At 35.2% G+C, this 22,020-nt stretch overlaps 1 protein-coding gene across 3 annotated transcripts in view; it reads right to left on the bottom strand.

Moving 5' to 3' along the window:
* Positions 1–47: 47 nt before the first annotated feature.
* Positions 48–22,020, bottom strand: part of PPP2R5A (protein phosphatase 2 regulatory subunit B'alpha) — a 63,981-nt gene continuing 42,008 nt past the window's right edge. For 2 of the 3 annotated variants that reach the window (XM_059412624.1, XM_059412626.1), the window contains 10 exons: positions 14,119–14,211; positions 10,330–10,460; positions 9,221–9,280; positions 8,254–8,362; positions 7,671–7,724; positions 4,331–4,381; positions 3,707–3,826; positions 3,497–3,624; positions 2,750–2,851; positions 48–1,252 (listed from right to left, as the gene is read on the bottom strand). In XM_059412624.1, the coding sequence (XP_059268607.1) occupies positions 1,120–1,252; positions 2,750–2,851; positions 3,497–3,624; positions 3,707–3,826; positions 4,331–4,381; positions 7,671–7,724; positions 8,254–8,362; positions 9,221–9,280; positions 10,330–10,460; positions 14,119–14,211 (981 nt within the window). In that variant the 3' untranslated portion in view covers positions 48–1,119. Of the gene's footprint in view, positions 1,253–2,749; positions 2,852–3,496; positions 3,625–3,706; positions 3,827–4,330; positions 4,382–7,670; positions 7,725–8,253; positions 8,363–9,220; positions 9,281–10,329; positions 10,474–14,118; positions 14,212–22,020 lie in introns of those variants that run through there. The other variant, XM_059412625.1, reaches the window with a different exon arrangement.

The raw sequence follows: 22,020 nt of genomic DNA, 5'->3' as shown, positions 1-22,020 counted from the left end.
CTGGATGCCTCAGAGCTTGGAGCTGGAAAAAGCAAAGACAACATAGGCAAAATACAAACATAGACTTTATTAAATGCTGCTCAATCCCCCAGTGAAGATCTTTCATTACAAAACAGTTCTCCACACAACTGCAAGTAGAGATTGGAATGGTACTCATAACAAAAGGTGTGAGAAATACTTGACCAAGTGAAAACATACAAGACCTTTCTAGAGTCAAGAACTCTACAGGGGAAGCCTACTGCGGTTCCTTTAAATAAAGCCAGGCAGTGACAGTGAGCGCTCTGCGTCACCACATTGTGGGACTCAAAGCCTCCTTCCCTGGGGCAGGAGGGACTGGAGGAAGGGCAGGGTGTGAGGACTGGAAAGGTCCTGCCTTCAGCCTTTGCGAGAAAGAGGAGGAATGAACTGAGAGGCAGGCTGGTGCTCACCTGCGGTGCCTCCGTGAATCTGGGCTCGCCACCCTGGGGAGTTGCAGATGAAGGGGGATATTCATGAGGAACAACCTGAAGAATTTGGTTTACTTTCCCAGTTTTTATTTATATTTTGTGCTTTAAAAAGTCTGGAGATTTAAGTTTCTGCTCAAATTCCAGAGTGCAGTAATATCTCTAATGAAGGCAGGCTTAGGGCAGGTAACTCCCCCCATCATATTTCTGGGAGCAACAAAGAGAAGGGTAAGGATTACACCTTAGTTTTGTTTTAGGAAATAGTCTTTTTCCCAGGATGTAACTAAGGTCTGCAGCAATGTGAAAAGCACATTATAAAAGGGAAAATATACAGAGCAGAATACTATCTCTATGTGCAACACAATCAAAAAAAGAATTCAAGTCATAATTCTTACCACTCCCATAATTATCTCACTCATATCATAGATGATAAAGTTCATTCATTTCTGTGAAACTTGAGAAGTGACACAATAAATCCATGATTAGACAGAGGTTACAATATACTGTGGCCATGATAAGAGCACACGGCTATGTTTAGTCCATATTTTTCATTTACAGTTGCCAGAAAAAAAGTTGGCCTTTTAATTATATTATACTGAGAGGTTTGTTTCATAATTTTTACATATTTCAAAAAAGTGTACAAAACTGCCTATCCAACAGAGGTGGTGGGCTTTTTTTATTCATCACTTGTATTGCTGAGAATACTGTGCATGTTGTAAGCACTGTTCTGCTTTTCCAGAGCTTTCTTTAGCTTTAGCTCCTCTAATTTTTTCCATAATTCTTCACGTTCCAATTCCTTCTTTTTCTCTCTGTAGATAAACCAAAATTTTTGTAGTCAGAAACCTTTAAGGAACTTACTGTTTGGCAGATTGCTGGGGAACATATTATTCACCCACATTTCCCTTAAATCCCTTTTCTGAAGCATTTTGAGGCCAATTACTTGGAGCACCTAATATTCTATCACTGTCCTGCGTGACTAACACCTCTATGCATCTCCTGTACCAGCTCGGAGTTACTCCTTGCTTTCCCTGCATGTTCTCACCCACGACTGCTACTGTCATCTGTGCCTCATTACATTCACTTTCTCACCTAACCCTCTTACAATCACTGGAGCCGCGATGGTCATCCTTTTCCGGAGACTGAAGGGTGGCTGTGAGGTCAGGCCGCAGCCACTTCTGGGTGGAATCATCTCTCTAGCCACTAACCAGTCAAGAAAACAAAATTCAAAATATTTTTTGTTTCAACTGTTTAATTTCAAATCTAAGAAACACTTCTGAATAACTTGGGCCCAATTATTGTGAAGGACTATATGAACATGGTTCATATAGTCATAAAGATAGGGTTTTGTAGATATGATGATGATTCTTAGTTATGTGAAATATACAAGTTTCATGTGATTCTAATCATCTTTTTCCCCATTGCTTCCTGAAGTTGAAATTATATACCTAATTTCTTTTCCTGCCTGAAAGGTGCTTGTTTTTTTTTTTTTTTTTTTTTTTTTTAATAAAAAGAGTCGCTGAGGGACACTAGGATGGCCCTGAAGAAGAGCTATTCTTGTTCCACCTGCCACAGGAAACCCCTGAGTGGAAAAGCTGATCTCTTTTGACTATAAATTCCTAAACAATAGGTAATAAACTTCTTAGAAGTAAATGGTAGCTATTATCCTCCAATGATGGGTGGGTGGAGGCAGAGCCGTTACTCATGTTTGAAACAATCACTTTCTTCTCATTTATTTCATATATGAAGTTCTCCAAAGAGGTGATCACTTAGGCAGGTTTGTCAATGCTGCTATGTGTTAGCATCTCTAAAATATTGACTGTTGCAAGGAACAAAATAGTCCTAGTTGAGCCAGAAGCAGACTATGTGAGCTCCCTCCGACCAAAAAAGAACTATTCTGAACTTTTAAGATACCACTTTGTTAAAATAGGCAACTTAGCCCTATTAAACATTGTGCAGAGAGCCTCGGAGGAGTAAAGCTCGCTGCGGAAGCCCATCTGGAGAAACGATTTTCATAAATACATAGGTCAAATTGTATTTCATGATGCAGGTGCTGCCAGACTGATGAACTCTAAGGCTCGGAAGGAGAAACAGGATTTATAATCCACATCAAAACTGCAATCCAACCAGCAGGGAAACCTCTTTATTTGGAAAGGACTTAGAAGAGTTTGAGCATTACAATTTGAAAGTCTAGATGTAACTGACTTAAACACTGTAATTTTAACTTGGGCAAGAAACCTTATTGGATTGAATCACATTCAACTAATCTAAAATGTATAGATAACCTGGTAATTAAAAATTCCAAATACCTTTGTCTTTCAGCTTTGTATGAACTAGTAAGGTCATCAAAAAGCTTGCCATTCATTTCCATTAGGGTTTTCAGCACATTGTATACCAGTGCTACGATGGTCCTAAAATGAAAATCAGCAGTGTTGGGTCACAGGAAATGTAACATTATCATCCCTAAATGGTGGCTGATTCACTTAATCCATTTTAGAGATGATAAACTAAAGTGCAAGAGGTTTAATAATTTGCTCAGGGTCACACAGCCAGTGGCGACAGAGATGGTCTGATTTCAAAATTTATGTCTGCCTTATATATTATGCTTAAATTCTTAAAATGTCTTTCATGTCTGTTCTATAGTCTACTGTCTCAAGCTAACAGTAGTAAAAGATGAGAATATAACTTGTAAGAAAAATAGAAAGTAGGATAAGGGTTTTACAGAGGTTAGAATACATGCACAATCTGAAAATTGCTGATGTGACCTTAAGCGCTCCAACCTCTCTCTCCCTGCGAGTGCTAACCCATGAGGTTTGTGCCGCCTCTGCAGAAACTGGCTTGGTCTCCCCACCTGGGTTTGACCTCACAGTAGTGCGAGATTAAATTGAAACCAAGAACTTAATAATTAACTGTATGTATATCAAGTACACAATAGAACAGCATTGTGATGTTAATCTTGGAATAATATTGTTCCAAGTCTGTATAGGTTTCATGAGTTAGATCAAAAGAAAAAACACAAACACAAGAATAACACCATCAACACAAAAGACACTTACGGATTCCAGTGTTCTTTGGAGATTTTGTACAAACTGCCAAACATAATTGGCAGAATTTTATCAATGTTCTCCTCAATCAAACTAAGAATATATTCATTATTCCAGAAGTACAATGCCCTTTCTGCAACCTAAGAAGACATTTAGAAATGTCAAAACTCAAGAGAAAAAAGAAATAATAGTATAAAAATGGCTTCACTGAAAATATCATACCTGAAAATGGGAACTGGATACACACTTGGATATCTGCTTAAAAAGGGGTTCTTCAATTTTTTTGAACTGTGTGGGTTCAATGACATCTAAGATTTCTTCAATTTCTCCTAAAAACATCACCTAGGTTAAAAAAATTTTTCTTTTAAGAAACATAAATTACATGATGTTAACATACAAAACTACAAATGAGAAGGTTAACCTACAAATTACACAGTGGACAAAATTAAGGTCTTGATTATATATACAATTTACTATAATGTTCAGCTTTCCCACCAAGTCTAATTCCCAAAAGACCACCACCTCTTGCTTGGTGGCAGTGACAATATAGCCAGCCCATAGAAGCATGTTTTTTGTTTGTTTTAAGGATTTTATGTATTTGACAGAGAGAAGCCAGTGGGGGGAGTTTGAGAGGGGGGAGCAGCAGAGTGAGAGAGAAGCAGGCTTCCTGCTGAACAGGGAGCCTGATGTAGGCTCAATCCCAGAACCTGGGATCATGACCTGAACCCAAGACAGATGCTTAACCGACTGAGCCACCCAGGCACCCCAAGAAGCATGATTTATAATTTAGCCCTAAGATTAAAAATGATAATAAAATTGTGCTTTTTTTGTTGTTGAACAACCTACCTCTTTCTGACTGCATGTTTTTGGCCAAAATTTCAGCAACCCTCTGATCACCTGCAAAAGGGGAAAAGTTCAGCACAAATTAAGCAATGAAGTTGGTTAACCCCAGGGAATTCTTAGCAATTGTGATTATATCAATATTCAGTCTGAAGTAGATTAATATTATTTCATATCTAACTCCTCAGCTTTATACTTTTAAATAATCCAACATAATTATTGAGTACCTTTGTACCAGATACTGTTCAGATGCTAGAAATACAGTGATGAACAAGACAGATGAGATCCCTGATTTTCCATTAAACTCAGATTATCCATTAAACATAGAAGTAATTTTAATAGTAAGTGCTACTTACATTAGTAAGAAAATAAAAACACGATAATGAGTGGGGGAGATAAGTTATTTTAGGGAGAAACTAAGGAACAAAGGATTCCTGTTACTTAAAACCATCTGAACCATCAGAGAGCTTCCCAATTTATTTCATAGCTAGCACCATCTTGATAACCAAAATACAAGGAAGGGATCATAAATTTAAGTGAACACATTGTAAAACCTTATATTAAACCAAGTGTTAACTACATACTAACAGACCACTACTACTTGTCCCCTTATACCTTTTTCCAGAAATTCCAGTTCAACTCATTACAGTTTTAAGTTAAAAGGGAAAATTTTAAAATCTTTAAAAAATATTTCATACCTACTTGACTAGCAAAAATGTTAAAGCTTAATATTGAGCATTGGCCTGGGTGAGGGAAAAGGCATCTTCAGACTCTGGACTGGAATATTAGATTGTTCAAACTTTTTGGAAGGCAGCTTGGAGTATATAAAAATTTCAATGTACTTTCGACCCAGCAACATGGTTTTAATTTTAATGATATTTAAACATTTATATACATGGGACACCTGGCTGGCTCAGTTGGTACAGCATGCAACTCTTAACCTTGGGGTCATGAGTTTCAGATCACCTAAAAGTTTTTAAAAATTAAATACTTAAAAAAACCCATATACAGTAATTTTTTTTTTTTGGGGTGTGCTATCCTGAGGGCTTTTATACACACATAGAATTTTTTCTCTGTTACCAGCATCACAGATAGGACACAGAAAAATTCCAACATCCTAAACATCCCCTCACCCAGCAATATGTTTTAACTACTCATGTATTCATTAATAAAGATTCAGTGTGTTACGGTAAGCCATATAATGGAATCTTGATGTTACCAGTGAAAACAATGAAACAGATTAATATGGAGAGGTAGCCACATTGTGGAAAAACCTTATTAGCACTGTCCCACTGTTTAACCTACACACACATATATATGCATACAAAAAATTTCTAGGAATATATTCACCGAAGATGGTTATCTTTTAGGGGACAAGATTTTAAGGAATTTCCTCCAACTTGTACTTTATGATTTTATATTGTGTGAACCAAATTAACACAAATTATTTTCATAAACAGAAGTAATAATAGTCTTTTCCATTTTAGAAAATAAAATAATTTCAATTGAAGATATAGGCACACAAAATATAGGTACCTATATCTTATTTATGATTTGTGAGACGCTTTATACGAATACCAGGTTTCTAGAGAATGAGTATGAAGGCTGAAACAAGTATCATGGCCATAATTTGGGTGCTGAATGGTCTATGGTAGAAACTGCAGAGTTCTGTATATCTACAGGTTTTAGGAGTTGAAAACTTTTCCTTTGGACATTTACCTTCCTACCTTCTCATCCTGTTTCTATTTCCGTTAACACAGCTCACCTAAGAGAGACCTTTATCTAGCCATTATCCCTCTCCCCAATCTACTCTTTAAAAAGAAATCACCTATCTTCTCCCTTTTCCACCCCATATTAATTTATATTTAAATCATATCTATCTACAATTCAGTTATGAACCATGACTTATTATGTTATGGGTTTTGTCTTAATTCTGAGGAGAAGCACCATGGATTTAATTCACTTTAGTGAATCCAAGTTTTAATTCAGCTGAATTAATTTAGTGAATTAAAGTTTTAATTCACTTTAGAGGTTTATGTGGTTTCATGTAAGTACTAGGCTTCTAATTCTCCTGACTTGTCTTTAGAAACCGGGTTTTTTGCTGTTTCCAGAAAGATCTGCAAATCTAAAAGTTCAAAAACTCTAAGTATTAGGGAGTGAAGAAATATGTTCCTTTATAGGAGGTTCAAGTCAGAGGAAGAATACTAAGTTCATAAACTTTTCAAGCATGCGTAGGGATAACCTAAATAACTTTATAATAAAGAAAACCTTATTTAAATCCTTCAAATCCTTTGCTATTCTTCAAGAACTCTTAGTTTAAATATTTAGATTTAGGATGCCTTGAAAATATTCACTCAAAATACATCAATGTTAAAAGATTGTTTTGTCTGCTTCATACTTTTCTATTTTCTCCCTGTCTTTTTTTCCCTTGGATCTTCAGTGTTCATAATAACATTTTTATTCTCTCTTGAATCTTCTCATTGCAGGCAAATAGCAGAATTCAAAGACTGAATTGCTCTGTCGATTCATAAACAACCTTTATCCCAAGATTACATTTTGATCGCCAAAGGCAAGGAAACATTTTCAACCCCTATCATATGGTTTATCATTGTTAAGAGGGAAAATCCTATTTCTAAAAACAAAACAAAACTCCAGGGACCCTCACAGTATGTTTTAATTTTAAAAAGGTGAATGAGGGGGTGCCTGGGTGGCTCAGTTGGTTAGGTATCCAACTCTAGCACGGGACTGAGCTCCACTTAGGGCTCTGTGCTCAGTGGGGAATCTGCTTGGGATTCTCTCCCTCTCCCCCAGCTCATATGTGCACTCTCTCTCTAAAAATAAATCTTTTAAAAAAGTGAATGAATAAAAAGATTATCAGTGAAGATAATATGCATATAAAATTCCACTGTAGTCACTGGATCCTGTCATCACACACTTCAACATTAATCTGTATTTAAGTTATTTAAGACACAACTTCTAACTTGACAGAATTCCCCCTTCCAACACTGTTCTTTGAATGCAGATTAACATTCCTTCTAAATGACTCTAAAGTTAGTACTACTACTGTGTGACAACTTTACAAGGACATAAAGAAAGCTGTAACAAAATACTACAATGTAGATTAGAGAAATAAAAAGAAATAGACCAGAGGCGCCTGTGTATCTCAGTGGGTTAAAGCCTATGTCTTCAGGGGTCCTGGGATCGAGCCCCACATCGGGCTCTCTGCTCAGCGGGGAGCCTGCTTCCTCCTCTCTCTCTGCCTGTTTCTCTGCCTACTTGTGATCTCTGTCTGTCAAATAAATAAATAAAATCTTCAAAAAAAAAACCAAAGAAATAGACCACTTACTGGTTCTGTTAGTGTAGTATCCTTCTCCAGGAACTGTACGACACAGTAGGCTAGCTAAAATGAAAGGGATAGTTAATAAATACTACTAAATGAAACAACAGTGATACCGGATTTTTATATTTAGTTAACAAAAATGACTACCTCATTTTTAATAAAGTTTACTCTGTATCTCAATACATAAACATGTATATACTCACAACTGTGTGATGTTTAACCTTGAAAGAAACTTCTAGGTTAAAAAAAAAGATGTTCTTTTTTCAGTAGTTACCTTCTGAATGTAAAGTTAAGTGAAACATAGGACTAAAGCTAACATTTTAGTTTCAAAGTCAGGGCCCAGACCAGAAAAGAGGAAAACTTGGTATTATCTCTCCTATATTTATACTTAAAGTGTACTGAGCTTATTTAATAAAGCTAAATATCATAATACTTTTAAGTTATAATGAAAATTTGCCCTGAGCAATTTATAAAGCAAATTGCTTAATTAATTATACCTACAATTCCTTCCTCAATATTTCTCCATTTCTCTGCCTTTATATCAGCGTCTGAAACAATATTCATTTGATTTGAAATGTCTGAAACTTACCTGAGCATGAAACAAAGCTAATCCTTTTGCAGTATGCATAGGAATAAGAACCTTCATTAGAAATTGTTTATGTTCTGCTTTCAGTGGCAATGCAAAGCCATTGATAATACTGGAGGGAAAAAAAGGCAGGGGGAAGGGTTAAGTAGTTACTACTTCATTTCCAAAAATTATATCCATGAGTATATAAGGAACAGTGTTCTGCTTCAGTCCTGGTATTGAATGACTTACCCATCTTCAAACTTGTCTGGTTCCTCTAAGTCATTCAATGGTCCCAAAAAGAGAACTGGGACTGCCAATTAAAGTCCCACTAAATAATTTGTCTTTATTTTCTATAAAGCCCATCACTTCATACATTATTGCCTTTATTCTCCTACATAAAGCCACAGGGAGATCAGTATCACAATGCTGTTAAACTTCCAATATTTTCTGAACTCTGAAGTTTCCCTACTTTGCTGAAAAATCTGAAATTAAGTATTTTCTCCATAATCATTCTCTAACTATAAATAGAGAGGGCCTCATCTTCTCAAGTTAATACTGCTGTGTGATGAATAAGGAAGGCAAAATGTTCACGTAAACTAAAAGGCTCTGAAAAGAACAGATAGATTAAGAATGGCCTATCAATGTCTCAACAAGAATTCTTATAAGTTTATCAAAGATTCATTATAGTTTACTTCATTTCTTCCCAATCAGATCCTATGAATTTCTGTGGCGGTCTGCTAAGATCAGGCATAAAACATGCCACAGCTTCAGAAGCAGGCGGCCTATTCTAAAACAGATGTCTTGCATGGCAAGTACTTGAATATGCTGACCGCTTAAAAGCTATAAAAAGAATTCAGTTGAGAAACTATGTCTTGTGCTCTATATTTAAACTCTAAAATACGAAATAATTTCTCCAACCCCAGCTAGGATTCTAATACATAAAACATTCAAAGCTATCTCTTTAAAAACAACAAAAAAACTGACTTACCTTCCTAATATTTCAAGGAGTTCAGCAACACCATTGAAATGCTCTGTTTCATATATAAACCTGAATTTAAAATAAAGATAGATATAATAAAAACTCAAATATTAGTAAACTAAACTAAGAGAAGAGGCAGGAAGGTCAAGAAATCAGTCCTAAAGGCAACTATAAGAAACATACAAGCATGCTTCAGGAATTCTTTGTAAAACTATTTTGTCCCAAATTAGTAACTTCTTTTGCTAAAACTAGCCATAATGATAATGGAATATTAGTTCACCTGGAATATTTTATTTTGTTTAAAAATTTAAAAGAAAGATGGGTTTTCTCAAGGAAATACTTTTCAAAATAGGAAATTTCTACCCATAGGAAAATCCAAGAGAAAAGGACCCATGTATCATAAAAACATTTTTATTCATAGCGTTGCAAAACCTAAACTATACAGGCTGCCTAGCTTTCCAAGATTAGGCTTGCTGTTAAAGCAGGAAGTAAAAAACTCAAATGCCTACAGGACAGGGGAGGTGTTAAATGAGTAAAGTAGACGAGGCGAGGAGGAGAACAGAGACCTGCAGAGAGATGCTCTCTCCAGGGGAGACCGCTGTTACTGGTTTCTAATTGTTACAACACAGGAATGCCAGCCTAATTTTGCCAGATTTCCCATTAACACAAACCAACCAAACCTGAAATGTGGATATATTAAAGCTAAATCTCATCAGAAGCAACTACTTAACACAGTATCACTTATAAAGGAGTCAAAATACAGGCTCCATATAAATTTAGCTTTGTCAGAAAAACAAATGAAAGTACTTTCAAGATCAAATTATTTTAACAGTATTTATACTTATTTTTTTAAACAAAAAGCTCAAATGGGTAACTAGACAAATTCAATAAATTTTAAATATGAACATTGGTATTAGGTATTAAAAACAGTCTTCATTACACGAGAAGTAGGTTGCAAGTTTCTAAAAAGTTACATGCAATCAAATGACACCCACAAAATGACTCAAATACTAATAAGGTTAAGAGAGTTCAGATACTAAAAGTTAATCTAAAGGAACTAGAATAAAAACACACGGAGGGGGAAAAAAGTACTATATATGAATATAGGACCAGTTTACCTGAGGAAAATGTTGTTAATTTGTTTCCTGATGAATGCTCTTAATCCAAGAAATTTCCCATAAATTCGGTGCAGAACAGTCTTCAGGAAGTCACGTTCTCTGGGATCTTCACTATCAAAAAGCTCCAGGAGCTTTAAAAAAAATCTGAGAAATTACTTTTTAAAAATAATTGAGCTAAAACTTCACTTTATTCTAATTTGATTTAGAGATAACCCATGAAATCTTAAAAAAATTTTTTTTAAAGATTCTTAAAGATTCTGCCTTAGGTTGATTTTATTCTTGATAAATATTGAGGCTAAAGAAATCTAAGGAGTATTTCTTTTCACTTCATTTCAAAAACAACATAATATAAACTTCAAAAAAGTGGGATTTTTTTTTTCCTTGCCACTCATCTTAAAATTCTATCCTATTCTTGACGACTAACCCTGGCTCATAATTTTAGAGTGCTGAAATTTGAGATTTTTCATGCTAATAATTTAAAACTACATACAAAGATCTTAAGCTTGCAAACTGCAAGTCATTATAAATAAATGAAGTTTAAAAAATACATATGTGCAAATGAGTATTTATGGTTTACTAGAAAGAACAAACCAAAGCTCTTTTTGAACAAACCAAAGCTTTTACACTAAAAATCAAGCCTGCAGATCAAAAAGTGGTATTACTATATTTTAAATAAAACACTGGATTTTCCGAGGAAAAATTTTAAAATACTCCCTATCTATAGAATGTAATTTCGTATATGAAGTCATCAAGAAATTCTGTGTTCTGTACTTTGATACTGTTAATTATAGTAGAGATGGCAAGCTCTGAACCTCATCAAAGTTCTTTTCCCATTCTGTCTTGAATTATATGTAATTGTTTACATATGCATCTCTTCTACTAGAGTGAGTATTTTTTGAGAGTGGTGATGACTTTAGTCATATTTATATACCCCTAAACAAATGTCTGGTTTACAGTTTGTATTCTTTGTTCACTAGGTTATTAAAATCCTGAATGAGGCTCCAGCCAAAAATATCCAGAGTGTAAGAAGTTATGTTTATATACCTAATAATTTCAGTTCAAATTATTCTAATTAAAAATGGCTAACCTACTCACTTGAGACATTCAGATCCAAGTTTCTGATATTGGGTTTACTTAGAAGATAAGCTTTCAAATTAATAAAAGGGGCCTTTCATTGTTAAGGCTGACATGTTTAATTCAAGAACAAATATAATCTAGTATAAGTTGATCCTCAGGAAAAAAAAACTAGAGAATAGATGATAGCTGAGTTTCAAATCTATTTAAAGAAACCTATTCTGAAGTATTAAATAATCTATTTAGAAATATAAATAGATATAAATTCATGTAATAAAACACACACAAACCTAGTACTCAGTAAATTGTTTCTCATTCTGGCTGTTATATCTAACTGCTTTTAAGGGTAATTAATAACCTCTGAGTTTTTTCATCATTGATAAAATGAGGAAGGTTAAAACTAATCTTGTTGGGGCGCCTGGGTGGCTCAGTGAGTTAAGGTTCTGTCTCTAGCTTGGGTCATGGCCTCAGGATCCTGTGATGGAGGGCCACACTGGGCTCTCAGCTCACCAGGGAGTCCGCTCCCCCCCACCCCGCCTGCCTCTCTGCCCACTTGTGCTATCAAATAAATCAATAAATCTTAAAAAAAAACAAAAAACTAGTCTTGTTTTTATTTAAATGAAAGTTATATCATAGTCTAGTTCTAATCCTAATTCTCCCAGCTATTAGCTGTGTGGAATTAGACATGGTCTAGTTGTTTATATAAAAGCATATAAGAACAGTGCCTGGCACATAAAATATGCCCTCACTAATTCTTAGCTTCCTTTTTTCTTCTGAAATCCTGTGACTTGAATATAACTTGGAATTACACAAGTGTTTTTTCTCTTGAAATGATGAGTATCCACATTTATATTTAAGGGTTTTTTTTCCTGTACTTCTAAGTCTTAAAATTACCATGTAATCAAATAATTTCAAATTATAAAACCTAAGATATATACAAAAGTAACATAATAAGAATAACTAAGGAAGTGCTATATGAAAGTACAGTCATCTAAACTGCTAAGAACAAATTATTGGGCTTTAGCTTCTCAGGTAATTCATATATTTAGAGAAGGCAGAAAATGGGTCCCACTCTACCAGTTTTCTTCCTGTTCCCCCTCAAACCCGTGGAATAATCCAGAAGCAGAAACACCTCAAGATCCAGACTGAAGAAGCACTAAGGCAATTGTTCCTCTCACCCTTCTATCTTAAACACAATTTAATATGATATATCATAGAGTTCCTCAATATACACTATATTCCTCCTGTAGCACACAAGAGCTACAAGAGAAAATAAATACGTATTCATTTGCAATTACCAAAATAACAAAACTCCATCTAATCTTACCTTTACTTGTGATTGAAATGTAAATTTTACTGTTAGCACACACCTAATATTTCTTCGTAATTTATGAGGAGCTGCTTGAATGGGTGAAGGACATATCTTGACAATATTCTCCATTAATCAGTACACTCACAGCAACTAGTAAGAATACTTTATGTGAGGTCCGAGGTAGTTATAACTGATCAAAAGTGAATTCCAAATATGTGGAACTCGTGTTTGTAGAATCTTTATCATACACTGGTGTTTAAGAGGGCAGGAAAGGTCCTAGCGATTTTAATCCCAGCCTTAGCACTGGGTTCATCACCACCTTTTCACTCATCTTCTCTTTCTTGAAAATGCAAGTAACTCTCGAAGAAGAGAGTATCAAATTCCTAATGAGACCTTACATACGGAGATAAATTTCCAGAGGAAAAAAATGAACCTAGAAAGATCTGGTCTCCTTCACAATCTTGTCTAGGTCCAGCCAATTCCCCATAATTAAAAAGAGGCTTTTACACTGTTGGAAAAGATTTTGAAAATAAAAATGAACACATTCTGAGAAATTAATTTTCAGTAGGTAGGTTCCAAAAAATAATAGCTAGTGACAAATTTATAAAACAAAAGAAGGGGGAGCCTGGGTGGTTCAGTCATTTGAGCAGCCGATTCTTGACTTCAGCTCAGGTCCTGATCCATGATCTCAGGGGACTGAGCCCTGTGTCAGGCTCAGTGATCATCAGGGTGTCTGTCTGAGCCTCCCTCTCCTGCTCCTCCCCCTACTTGTGTGTGCATGCTCTCTCTCTCAAATAAATCTTAAAAAAAAAAAAAAAAAAAGAAGGTATCACACTATGTTTCACTATCTCCTTTTCTTCTTAAAGATCCCATTTATCGGTGGCTTAGGAAATGGGTAGCTAGAATGCCTAAGGTGGGAAGGGGAAAGGAAAAAGGAAAGGTCACTGGTAATAAACAGCAGGAAAGGAGCCTAATCCCAAACTCCCAACAAGGATTCCATTTCCACTTTTCCTCTGTCATTTCAAAGTCACAATGCTTAAAACATATGTCAAAGTTCAAGGTCAAAGACTTAACAATTTAAAAGAAGGCTTCTTGCCTTTAGATTGAATGGTCATACCAAATTTTTTCAAACTGTGCAGAAAAGCTCGCTTTCTGGTCTTTAAAAGTAACTGAGAATTCAGTATTGGATAAGATAATTCAACTGACTTCATTAGAAGCTCACTCTTGATTAAAATACTCTGATATTGTCAAAGCTACTTCACCTTTACCCTAATTGTCTGGCGAGAGTATTAAATGCTATTAAAGTGAAATAAACCATTTAAGTTCTGAAAGACTATTTTAATCACAAGTTAATCATTGCTAAGATGAACATAAGAAAATTTAAGACATTAAGAATTCCTTACCTGTTGGACAAATTTCTGATCAATGTATCGCTTTGCAATGCTAGGCTGGAAATCAGGGCTCTCCAAAAATCTTAAGAAGAATTCATACACCAACTATGAAAGAAAGTCAAATAGAAGCTAAGAGGATAACTATAAAAATTTACCCTAATTTATCCCTTCATACCAAATATACCTCCCCTACCACCCTAGGAGGGAGATTTTCAACCTCATTGGAAAATGTGATGAGTTGGTAAGATTTTTAAAAACTAAATATATATTCACAATTTGGCCTCCTAAGCTAGTACATTTGGGGATTTACTGCTTTATATCACTTGTTGAAACTGAAATTATGGGAGCTAGAAAATAAAAATGACACCTATAAAATATTTAACTAGGAAAGACTTTTGCAGTCCATACTCACTGGGAATGTGTTCTTTCTCCACTGGATTCCCAACCCACCTCAACTTAATATCCAGAGTTCTTTAAATACAGGATCAGAAACCTCCAGATAAGAATAAACTGAATTGTAAGGGGAAGTGTATCAATAAAAATAAAAAGCAAAAAACTTCACATCTTTCTATAAAACTATATTGGAAAGAATTAAAGCCAGCACACCTTATTTACATTTAAGAAGTAATGAACTAAGGGACGCCTGGGTGGCTCAGCTGGTTAAGAAGTAATGAACTAAATTATTTAAGTTCAGGGTTCAGGAAGGAATGTTTATCACAGTGAATATACTAGAAGTCACAGCAGGATGTCTACTTAAGCACCAGCATCTTGGGGTACCAGGGTGGCTAAAGTTAAGCATCTGACTCTTAGTTTTAGCTCACTTTATGAGCACAGGGTCGTGGGACTGAGCCCCTCACTGAGCTCTATGCTGGGTATGGAGCCTGTTAACCTCCCCCCAACTCCCTTCTCTTTAAAAAAAAAAAAAAAAAAAAAAAAATATATATATATATATATATATATATATACACACACACACACATAAATATATATATACATATATATATATATATATATATATATATATATATATATATATATATATATATATAAATAAAAGTGTCAGGCATCTTAAAAGTAATAGGAAATGTTCATTTGTGGTCACAAGTAAGAATTAAAAGTAAGATTTAGGGCACAGGGGTGGCTCAGTTGGTTAAGTATCTACCTTTGGCTCAGGTCATGATCTCTGGGTCCTGGAACTGAGTCCTGCATTGGGCTCCCTGCTCAACAGGGAGCCTGCATCTCCTTCTCCCTCTGTCCCTCCTCCTGACCCTGCCCTCTAGTGAGGTCTCTCTCTCTCTTCTCTCAAATAAATAAAATCTTAAAAACCACAAAAAGTAGGGTTTAGTTAACTTGCCTCCATCACAGCTGCATCTGTCTTTTAAGAAGAAAGAAAAACACACTAAAGTTTTTCTTTTATTGTAACCTAATAGCTATAAAATGTAGGAGTATAGCCCCCAAATGTACCTTAATTTATTAGCTATCAAACAACACATTAATCTAGTGCCCTAAAAATAAAAAAGGAAGACTACATCCCAAAGTAGAAATATACAATAAACATTTTGATCACAAAATGATAAACATCAGGCCACATACAGAAGGGAGAAATTAATTTACAGACATTACAACACACAAAAAAAGCACTACCAGATCGGGGCCTTATCATTCACCATAGAATAACAAATTTTTACTACTGAATTCAATAATATTCTAAGCCTAACAACAGTTTTGGGAGTTGAATAAATGTTTCTGTCCAGTGCATCTTTGACCAACTATCCAAAGGAGTGATGCTCATCTGGTCTAATTATTATCTTTTAGCTGTTCGGTATGACACTGTAATATGAAAACAGAAATTGATACCAGTTTTTATTTATAAATAATCTTCTAATCAACCAACTACACAAATAATTTTGCTTTGGGTTGCACACATGCAAAAAGATACAGAAAATGATCAGAGTCCTCTGAAGAGTCAGTACAGTCTCACAGGCTGCTACAGAGTTTCACTGGCACAACATACTCAGGGCCCATTTTTCATGTCCAATCCTCGCCTGCTGTGAGATTTTGATATGAGAAAATATATACTTGGTCTTCATCTGTGGTTATTGCCACAGAGCTCCTAAAACCTTGAAATTTCCTGAGTAGGAGTAAGGGATACATTTTATTGTTGTTTATAAGAAGCCCCTCTCTGGGACGCCTGGGTGGCTCAGTTGGTTAAGCAGCTGCCTTTGGCTCAGGTCAGCATCCTGGGATCGAGTCCCACATCGGGCTCCTTGCTCAGCAGGGAGCCTGATTCTCCCTCAGCCTCTGCCTGCCATTCTGTCTGCCTGTGCTCGCTCGCTCTCCCTCTCTCTCTGATAAATAAATAAAATATTAAAAAAAAAAAAGAAGCCCCTCTCAAACATGCTGGAGTTTAGGTTAATGTGATAACTTCAGGAGGATGAAAGTCTGGTTATCACAGGAAACAATGTGATGATGAGAGGGTTGAAACTTTCAGCCCCAACTCCCCATTCTCCAGGGAGGGGAGAGAGGTTGGAAATGGAGTTCAATCACCACTGGCCAGTTACTTAATGAATCATGTTCACCTAATGGAACCATCATCAAAATCCTCAACAAAGGGTTTTGGAGAACTCCTGGGTTGGGAAACACACCAAGGTGATGGGAGGGTGGTACATGGAGCCCCCTTTTCAAACCTTAATCTATGCATCTCTTTCATTTGGCTGTTCCTGAGTTGTATCCTTTATAATAAATTCGCAAGTAGTAATAAGTGAAGTGTTTCCCTGTGTTCTGTGGGCTACGGCAAATTATCAAACCAGAGGAGTGGGCTGTGGGAACTCCAGACTTACAGCCAGCTTGGCAGAAGTACAAGAGACCAAGACTCATGACTACCATGTGAAGTAGAGCGTGGTCTCATGGGACTGAGCCCTTAACTTGTGCCTTTGTGGTAATTCTAGGTCATAAATGAATAAATGTGTCATAAATGAATAGTGTCATAAATAAATTCATTTATTTAAATTCATAAATTCATTTAGTGTCATAAATGAATAAACTATAAGACACCCAGTTGTTGTTCAGAGAAGTGATAAATTTCTTGGTGTGGGAAATCGACACATTTGGTGTCAGAAGTTTTCCCTATAGCTACGTAGTGTGAAGAGATACTGGACACTGTACAGCTCTGAAAAAGCTCATTCACTTGTTAGGGAAAGAAGACAAAACTAGAAATATATAAAATGGTATATACACAAAAATTTATGGCACAGGGGCACCTGGGCATCTCACTCTTGATATCAGCTCAGGTCACGATCTCAGAATCATGAGATCAATTCCCGTGTTGGGCTCTGCACTCAACAGGGAGTCTGCTTGAGATTCTCTCCCCCTCTGTCCCTCTGCACAGTTTGGGTTAATTAATTAATTCTTTAAAAATGTATGGCACAGACTGAGTGGAGGAGACCTTTAGAAAAAGGTTTTATCATTGTGGAATAAAGTCAGTAAGAAAAGTTTTAAGGAGGACAGCAACTTGAGCCCTATATTTGATTTGATTATGCATAAGCCAAGAAGAAAAAGGGCTTATTAAAGAAAGGCAGGACATGTCTTGAGAAGCAGATGGTGTAGGGTATGGGTTGGTGGGTATGGAATCAGAGGCTCAGAATCTTCATGCAGATGCCTAGTTGAGTGGAAGTTAAGATTTGTGGTAAGGTGGGACCAGGTTAAACATGAGTCAAGTATGGCACGCATTAGCCTATATATTCTGCCTCTGAAGATCTGTATCAGATATATACGGCTTAAGGCTTAATACTATTAAGAGCAATCACATGTCTTTTGGGAGACTTGCACATCATCAAGCTGAATCCTCTAAATCACATACTCAGTTCAAACATATGCCGATCACAGATACCACATTATTATTTCTTACATAGTTCTCATCTTCATCATTTTCCTAACACAGTGAACATTAAGTGACCAGTCAAGATTAGCAGCAAATCACTTTTATGCAGCCAACTTAGCACCACTGAAGAGATAACAAAAGGTTATCTAATAAACACATGCTGAGTAATGTCAAACAGAAGCAAACACTAGTGATCTACAGAGCTGAAAATCTTCAAGATGGCACAATTAAGACTATGCGTCTATAAAATGGCACCCTGTGTCCCCACTGCCACTCTCTCTATACTCTATCCTGCATTACTTTTTTTCTTGTATTTATCATACCCTGACATAGTAGTATTATTTATTCTTTTCCACTAGGATATAAAAGATTTTGCTTATTAGTTTACCCCCAATATTTAGAACAATGCCTTGAATACAATATTTACTGAATGAATAAAAATCATAGTTGTGGAGGACTGCTTCTGTGTAATTACTAAAGTTTCTCTATATTCTTCTATATGAAGAAATACTTTGCTCTAAGAATCTAAGAAACAGTGCTTCACAGAACAACAGATACTTTCAGCAATGGATTCATTTCTTTAGTAAACTGGCAAATTGAATGTACAGCTGGTCCTCCTACTTCTGTGAACCAAAAAAATACCCTAAAAGATAAAAGGCAAGCACAAAATGTAAAAAGATAACTAAAGGGGGGTAATCTTACCATTCTACTCCATAATGACCACGTCTTTCCTAGGTAGTTAGAATATATGAAATTCTAATCTTCACCAATAAAAGATTTTAGAAGAAGGTACAGCAAAAACAACATAGATGATTTAAGTATCTGAAAATAAGATCTATACAAAAAAGCTGAAGGAACTGGAAATGTTTGGCCCAGAGAGGCAAAAAGTTTTTTAAGAAACGTTAATAAACTGTATATAAACAAAAGGCTCTCTTCAAGGAATATGGTGGTCCAATGTTTTACAAACTCTATTAAGAGAAAACTAATTAAAAATTTTTTTAAAGATTTTATTTTTTTGTCAGAGAGAAAGAGAAAGAGCACAAGCCGGGGAGCAGCAGGCAGAAGGAGAAGCAGGCTTCCTGCTAAGCAAGGAGCCTGATGCAGGCTCGATCCCAGGACTCTGGGATCATGCATGAGCATAAAGCAGAGGCTTATTAATCCACTGAGCCACCCAAGCATCCCAATTTAAATAGGTTTTAAAATTGATTTAATATATGAAAGAATTCATGTAAGACTTAACATACACTGAACTAAATGAGATATTTCATATTAAGTGCCTGAACACTGAATCTGAGGGCTACGTGAATGTGAAGAGGCGTACACTGTAAAATGTTTATGTTCCCAGTATAAATTTCTAATTGTAGAGGTCACAAAGAAGTTTCTAGTACCTAAAATACAGTTTATTCCTAAAAAAAGAAAGGTCTATGTTTTAGTCAGTACCCTACATAAAATAATTACATCTTAAGTATCTGTGCCACTAAAGAAAATAACTAATAAAAGAAAATTAAAATACTACATAATCTGCCTGTATTCCAGACTAATACAGCAGCCACGCCTCCCTAATTATCTAAAAGTCAGTATACAGAGAATTATAATCTTGTTTGTCCTCCATAAATACAAAGCAATAATGCTTAGAAAAGAAATAAAAAATAATTTATAACTCTTAATTAGTAATTACCATATATTAATACATTCTGTAAATTAAAAGATGACCAGTCACCTACTACTAGAACAGCAGAACAGGTTTTTTTGTTCCTTTTTTCTTTGTTTCTTTATTTCATTTATTCCATTTTTCCATTGCTCATTAGTATTTCCATTACAGAGTGGAAAAAAAGTAAAAAGAAAAACTATAAATTAGCACATTTTTAGGAAATTCATGAACAGGGTTGGGAAAACAAAATTTTGAAAGGTTTTGAAATTGCTTATTATTCCCCTCATTAATTTAATGTTTGTTTTTCATCCCATCAAATCAATTTCTAAAATCAAGTATCTGACAACTAAATGTAAAATGTAAACTTTTAATATAGAACAAAAAATTCTGGGTGAACTGATTTCAAGTACATTAACAAAAGAAAAACTTTCATTGAGCAAATTTCCTCAGTGCTACAACTGTCTATAATCTCATTTATCAGAGCAGCTTTAATATTCCACCCTAAAAAAAGATGATTAAATAATGATGTAGCAACTATATTCTGACAGATTCTATAAATCAGCTCACTCAGGATTCAATAGTTTCTGATTCCCCTAGACCATTTAATTGCCAATTTTTAAAACTGTACACCAAATTTTAGTTATGAGAAAGATTAACTATAAACATATATATCTAGGGCAGAGTCTTTTCACTGGGGTCATGGATATACAAAAATTTGTGTGTCTCTATGTATTCTGTCTTGGGAGAAAACCATTTTTTAAAAATCATATTTTGAAAGCGACTCACTACCTACCTCCTAAAATGTTAAACTGCTAGTTTCAGGGAATTCAAATGAAAGTTCAAATCATACCAGTGAAAAATAGAAAGCATATTGTTTGTTTGGCTAAATTTTCACTGTTAATTTCCATGAGCATATAAAAATATCTTAATGGAGATACTAATTTCAGAAATTCAAAGACTGAGGAAACTTTTTCAGATTATTCAACTACATGTGATTAAAAAAGATATAATCAGCTCATGAGAATTTCACATCTTTAAAACCTTTGCATTATTAAATATAGTATCATTAATTTTATATCAACTATGGTCCCAAATTTTACATGAACTGGTGTATGATGCTATTAAAAAAGTTTTCCAGTTCAGATTTTTTAGTTCTATAAGCTCTAATGTGCTGATAAATCTTAATAATTTTATCAGCTTTTGCTAATCCCAGGATTCCTCTTTCACTTTATTTAGACATATAAATAAATAAAAGAGGTAGACTATTGCTTAAAGTGTCCCAAAGAGTGTAGAATATAAATTTCTTTCTTTGTCTTTTAAAATAAAATGGAGGGGCACCTGGGTGGCTCAGTGGGTTAAAGCCTCTGACTTTGGCTCAGGTCATGATCTCGGGGTCCTAGGATCGAGCCCTGCATTGGGCTCTCTGCTCAGCAGAAAGCCTGCTTCTCTGCCTACTTGTGACCTCTGTCAAGTGAATAAATAAATATCTTTTAAAAATAAATAAATAAATAAATAAATAAATAAATAAATAAAATGCAATGACCACTAAAAATACAAGTCCTGGCAAAATAAAAATCAACAATGTAATTGGAAGCAACAGCTAGCACCCACATGTAAAGCAGAGTTTCTCTCTACCTCCCAGAAACTATGTAGAAAAGAGCTTATGTTGGTCATTATCCATCCTGTTGTCATTGAAAACATAAAAACATATCATTTTCTCATTTTACTCAAGACAGACTCTTCCCTCCAATGATCCCAGCCTGCGGCAGGCATTGTTGGTTGACTAATGTAATACCCATTCCCTTCCTCTCACCTGTCTCTAATACTCACTGTCAGTGTGCTTTACAACTAGAGTAACCAAAAAGAGAAAAAGGGAATGGAAATAAGATGAACAACAGTCCAACAGGGAAAAAAAAAATTAAAAAAGAAAAAAGACTTTTAGAGAGAGTAAAAAACACAGAGAGCCAAAGAAGAGCCAACACATGAATAGCTGCCACCCCCAAAGAAGAAAAACAAAGCAGTGCAACAAAAGAAATATTAAAAATTATTACTGAAGAAAACTTTTCAGAAATAAAAATAAAAATAAAAGTGGGTTTTTAGGGGCACCTGGGTGGCTCAGTGGGTTAAAGCCTCTGCCTTCATCTCAGGTCATGATCCCAGGGTTCTGGGATCAAGCCCCACATTGCTGCCTATCAAATAAATAAATAAAATCTTTAAAAAAAATTTTTTAAGTGGGTTTTTATAGTAAAAGAGTACTATTCAACTGAGAAAATTTATCTAGAAAAATTGACACTAATGTATGGCCAGTAAAGCAGTTGGGCCATTAAAGGAAAAATATTCTTTAGGCATCTAAGCAAAAAAAAAAAAAAAAAAAAAAAAAAAA

The sequence above is a fragment of the Mustela nigripes genome, chromosome 10 (genome assembly GCF_022355385.1).
Source record: "Mustela nigripes isolate SB6536 chromosome 10, MUSNIG.SB6536, whole genome shotgun sequence".
Classification (NCBI taxonomy): Eukaryota; Metazoa; Chordata; class Mammalia; order Carnivora; family Mustelidae; genus Mustela; species Mustela nigripes.
This window is presented reverse-complemented; position numbering and strand designations above follow the sequence as displayed.